The 6000-nt window shown below is 38.7% G+C and overlaps 1 protein-coding gene across 1 annotated transcript; it reads left to right on the top strand.

Moving 5' to 3' along the window:
- The first annotated feature begins 1614 nt into the window (after positions 1 to 1614).
- LOC140167807 (E3 ubiquitin-protein ligase TRIM56-like) lies at positions 1615 to 2817 on the top strand. Its single transcript, XM_072191100.1, has one exon. It carries the CDS (start codon positions 1615 to 1617, stop codon positions 2815 to 2817), a length of 1203 nt encoding a protein of 400 aa, XP_072047201.1.
- The last annotated feature ends 3183 nt before the right edge of the window (positions 2818 to 6000 follow it).

The following is a 6000-nucleotide window of genomic DNA, read 5'->3' as shown; positions in this document are numbered from 1 at the left end:
ACACATCCGCGATAATAAAAACGCGTAAAAGGGGTTTTTTCGTGGGTAGGCACGATACGCGCGTATCGTCTAGGGTGTCAAAAACGTGAAAAATTGGGAAAAGGGTAGCAAATTTGCAATTGCTAATACGCGGAAATGAAATTTAGGGTATGAAATTTGATGCAAGGAATAAAATCCCTGTTTAGGGTGTGAAAACAGGTGCGTGTTACCTGTTTAGGGTATCGTTTTAGCCAAAGGTTAAATCCTTGTTTAGGGTGCTTTTCAAAAGTTGATTATCGCGGATGGTGTATTTATAATAGGCCACAATGGGAGTGACCCCTCCGGGGTTAGAGAACTGTCAAAGATACGCGAACGGTAGCCTTCACCGCCACGCATATTATACTGATCTGAGCATACTGCGCACAAGAAGTATCTTTACCCTTAAAACAAACACCTCATTCGGCACGATGCAGCATCATTCCCTTAAGTTATTCCATTTTGAATGGAAAATAGAGCATTTCAACAGTGACACATTTGGGATAATCAGGGCGATTCCCATCGGCTTTTGTAAGGGCTCATTACAGCGTCAGCGTGACAAATCAACACTCACTCGCTGTGCTCAAAATGAGCGTGTTTCGAGAAAAAAAGTCTATGTAAATATTTGTCACTTTTAAAACGCTCTCTTCATCCATTCAAATTGGTATAAGGCCAAAATATATTTTTAAAAAAAGGTTCGTCTCAGGACCCCGCACGCATAGCTTTTAAAATGAGATTTAGCGCGTAGTCCTACGCGCCAGTGCATTTTTATTTTTGAATGATAATTTCCAAGAAACTACGATTACGTACGGCATGTAGCTTGGGTGGCGTTCAGTTTTGCTAAATAAAAAGCCCTTAAAAAAGTCGCATAGGACATAGCTTTTTAGGCAAAAGGTCCTGAGACAAACTTTTTTTGGCCAAAGTTGGTAAAATAAAGTCGCATCGTGCCGAATGAAGAATCAAAATACGCCTTGGACTACTTTATTTGGTAATAGCCTATTGTCGCTTATTGCTTTTGTTTTAAGTGTTCGGATACTTTTGTGTTTTGTAATGTTTATACGACGTACACCTACCATGCATATACCAGTATATCGGTGTCAGAGTGAACTATTTGGTTGACATGGTTGAGAAGATTATTTGCTTACGTTTGATCTGTTGAAACGATTGGCGTCTTGTTACAAATTATCTTTGAAACAACTCTTTAAAAACTCTTTTAACTTTGTTTATACGTTTTGTGTTATTCCCCCATTGGAAATCGATGTTGTGTCATATTTTCCCTGTTTTTAATTGTGAAGACTTACTCATTCTTTCATTTCTCTTGACAATTTTTCATTTGCCCGCCCTATTCCTTTTAAAGGAATTTTTATTTTAATCGTGTTTATGTTACTTTGAAACAAAATGGCATTTTCCCAACTTGCCAAGCAGCTTGTGATTTTTGATTTTTGATTTTTTAACAACTAGTAATTGTTAAAGAGCTATTTGGGTTAAACAATCGCTATTTTAATAAAGAATTAATCGTACCGATTCGTTATTTTGTCTATTTTGTTTAAGAACTGAATTGAAACAAAGAACTAATATAAAGGCAGATATATGTAAATAATGTTCGGTTATATCAAGCTAGAAGGAACTGTTAGTAGCGCCGATCTTGTTCAGTGCGGCATTTGCCATGCAGCTATTGACAAACCTAAGGCACTACCGTGTCTTCATACGTTTTGCTTGAAATGTCTCACAAGTTGGGCTCAAAGCTCGGCAAAGAAACACCCGGATAAGTACAAGGACGCGGTATCGTGCCCCACCTGTCGCGAGGACTTTCCATTACCAAAAGGTGGAGTGAAGGAACTCAGAACTAATTTTTTTGTCAGCAAATTGAAAGAGCGCAATGAGATTATGAGAAACCTGCACGAGAAAGATGCCAAGATTCCATGTACCTCGTGTGATAATTCTGATAACCAGGCTTTTGGTCGCTGTGTAGAATGCAACGATTTTTTGTGTAAGAAATTTGTGGACATTCACAAATCTGTGCGTGTATTGAAGCAACATCATGTGCTGACATTAGAAGAGCTGCGTACTGGAAAGTTGATTATGCACAATCTGCCAGAACAGGAGATGTGTTCGAAGCACAAGGGTGAGAAATTGCACGAGAAAGATGCCAAGATTCCATGTACCTCATGTGATAATTCCGACAACCAGGCTTTTGGTCGCTGTGTAGAATGCAACGATTTTTTGTGTAAGAAATGTTTGGATATTCACAAGTCGTTGCGCATACTGAAACATCACCACGTGCTTACACTGGAGGAGCTGCGCACGGGAAAATTGACTATGCACAATCTGCCCGAACAAGAGATGTGTCCAAAGCACACGCGTGAAGTTTTGTATTTCTACTGCGAGACTTGTGATGAGCCAATGTGCCGAGCTTGTACCGTCTTAGACCACCCGCTTCCCGATCATAAACAGATAGACCTGAAGATTGTGGCTGAAGAGAGAAATGACAAACTCCAAGAGTTATTCAAGCAAGTTGGACTCATTCCTAAAGCTATTGATACCGCGACTACGGAGAATAAGAAAACAGCTAAAGTACTGGGAAACAATGTGAAGAAAGCTATTAGTCTCTACAAGGAAACGGCTAAGAAAGCAGAATCGGAATTCATACAGAAAATGAAACAAGATGAAAAGGAATTCACACAGAAAATAAAAGAGTTGGAGGCAAAACGAATCAAGGAGATAGAAGCGCACAAAATTATAACTGCGGCAGGTCCCGGACAGAACCTGAATCCAGTCAGAAGCTATCTCATTGGGCGATGAAAATATAATACGAAAAACATAGAAATATCCAAAACTATGGAACAATTTAGAGTCTCATTTTTGTAAGGAATTTCTATCTGGAAATCCCTCGGGTAATTCTGGCTAGAAATACCCGAAATATCGAATCATGCTGTAAACATCTAAACATGTTAAACACCATCTGATCTCTTCACTCTACCGTGTACATGGTATAACAATATTGATTAATCGAAACAACTTTGTGAGAGATCAGTGTTACATGTCTTATTGGCTTTTAATGCGGCGTTCTGAAAAGTAAGCGTGCTAACTAGGAATTAAACAAAATATTAATTCCATACAGCTTAAAATTCAATGATGGCCTACAATTTCAGAAAGCGCGTCTGTGCACTTCAATGGGGATGACACAACAGATTACACAGAATGGTTCCGAGCATGATGTAGCCACAATGTATTCATCTCTCTCTAATACCATGCAACACATGTCTAAGTTGAATCAAAAGCTGTCAGAAAGTCTATGGGTAAAGTTGAATTTATACCCAGCAAGAATCTTGACAACGGGATGAGTTCTCTCGGTTCACTCAACACCTACGAGCAATGGGCTCTAGGAAAGACTATCGCATCAGGACAATTCAGTTCTGGAAGATACATCGTTCTCAGCGGTGACTACATACAGTAGTGGCTATTATGTTCGAGTTTTTGACGACAATGGCACACCCAAAAGGCAAATCCAAACCTATAATGTAGGTGGCGGTGATCCACGAGGCTATTCGCGTCCATGGGGCTTGGCAATCGCGCATAATGGTGACTATTTCATGACGGACGAAAATCCCTATGTTAAGATTTTCAATGCGGAGCGAAATTTCAAGCAAAGGTTCGGTGCTCAGAATCCTAACGGTAACTGGTCATACAGTGAGATTTCCCGGTTGTACGGTCTAGTCATTGACACCAAGGGTCGCGTGTATGTCAGTAGTAGTAATCAGTAAATTAGTATCCATAACCAAGACGGTACCTACATATCTGGCTTCAAACTCAATAATCTGTCTCCACACTTCATTGCCACCACCACAGATGATCATGTTATTGTCAGCGATTACGGTAACGCTCAAGCAGCCGTTCACGTGTACGACACCAATGGTACTCAACTTCACACCTTCGCCACTCCACCAGGAGGTAACTTTTACCCTACAGGATTATGCGTTGTACAAGATGAAGTCTTCGTCGCCAGCTACCAAGGAGTTCCAGCAATCTACCGCTACTCCCTCACAGGTGACTATATTGGAATCCTGACTAAGGACGTCACATCTCCCTGGGGAATAGCACTCAAAGACGACGGAGAAGAGCTGCTTGTTTGTGAAGACAATTCCATCAAAATTTTTCATCCGTGATTAGCAAACGTCATGCTTCAAATGCTTCACCAGACCTACAGCCTGTCTCAAAAGAAATTGTGCAAGTGAAAAGCGCCCTCTTTGGCAATTGGAAAATACGGTTGTGACATGATGCTTACATCAACGTCAAGGGCACATTCTTACCTCTCAAATACCGTTTGTTCTGTTCAATTTGCTTTTTTTAATCTCTAGATATGTTTATTTAACAACGAAAGGATAAATCACAATTGTGCCACTTTTACTAGGGAATAGGGCTGTACCTGTAAATCAATGATAGCTGATGTTGATGCATCTATGCACTCCCCCTTCGGGGCTCGTGCATTAGACGCTTCAACATCAGCGCGCGTGCATTATTTTGTCTAATTTCATTAATTTGTCAAATTTCATGAACTTGTCTAAGTTGATTAACCTATAAGTGTGCAATATTTGTTTGTCTTTTAACATGTCTTGAGTGACAAAGAAAACAGTATTTACCATGATAAAATCATGCACATGTATTTAATTTTACAGCAGAATGTGAAATATTTATTTATCTTTTAACTTGTCGTAAGTGGAAAAGAGAATTATTATATCTGTATCATGATAAAACAGTAAAAACAGTAAAAACAATTTTATATTGTTGTGTAATTGATGCATTCTTTTGATTTCACGAAGAAACCCTTGATAAACTTGATGCTATCATTGATTTACATGTACAACCCCCTTTCCTAGTAAAAGTGGCACAATTGTGATTTTACCCTTTCGTTGTTAAGTAAGCATATCTCGAGATTAAAACAAGCAAATTGAACAGAACAAACGGCATTGGAGACCTAAGACTACTCCCTTGACGTATTATGTCACAATGGTATTTTCTAGTTGCCAAAGAGGGCGCCATTCACTTGCACAACTTTTTTTGAGACAGGCTGTACATAGCGTTTGATCCCGGCTAGTGTCTTTGAGTTGCGGGTTCCGAGATCCTTGCAAATGACAAGAACTATCCATTGGCGTAACATTGTATGGTTGGTGAAAATTATACATATTACAATCAGATTATAATCTTAAGTTCATAGTTATCTTAAACTTGTTCATGAAAATTAATTTCTGCCTCCCAGCTTAAGGGGGTACTACACCCCTCTGGTAAATTTGTGACTATTTTTACATTTTTCTCAAAAAATAATAACACACTGGTAACCAAAGTTATGTATATTATTGGGGCAATGAATCCAATTACTACACTGAAATTTCAGTGACTCAAGACAGCAGTTCAGTATAATGACAGAAAATGAGGTACATCCTAGTGGTACCTTATTTCTTATCATAAATAACAAACCGCTTGTCTTGGGTCACTGAAATTCAGTGTAGTAATTGATTCCTTGCTTATAATATACATAACTTTTTGTTACCAGTGTGTCATTAGTTTTTGAGAAAAATGCAAAAATAGACACAAATTTATTGAGGGTGTAGTACCCACTAAACAATATTACGAAACCCGATACTGTTGAACCACATGCTTTCCCCGAACTTGTCAGGTTTACGCATGTTTGCAATGTTTACTATTGTTGTAACCGACTCCTGAAATGATTAAGTCAGAAACATTGCTGTGCTTCAATTGTTAAAATACAAGTATCAGATCTTCTCTTTATGCAATCAAGGACATCGAATTCGGAAACCATGCTCAGCGCTATGATGGCAATGGACACTTCATAAAGAATTACTTGACCTATTTCATGAAAAAGTATAGGCCTATGCTAGTTATTGTATCAAATGGAACTATTGTAAGTATAAAGAAATAACCAACCATTTTCCTTGCTGGTTTCTTTCAAATTGCAATTAGCTTCCT

Source organism: Amphiura filiformis, chromosome 13 (genome assembly GCF_039555335.1).
Source record: "Amphiura filiformis chromosome 13, Afil_fr2py, whole genome shotgun sequence".
NCBI lineage: Eukaryota > Metazoa > Echinodermata > Ophiuroidea > Amphilepidida > Amphiuridae > Amphiura > Amphiura filiformis.
The sequence above is the reverse complement of the archived record's forward strand: the minus strand, read 5'-3'. Positions and strand labels throughout refer to the sequence as shown.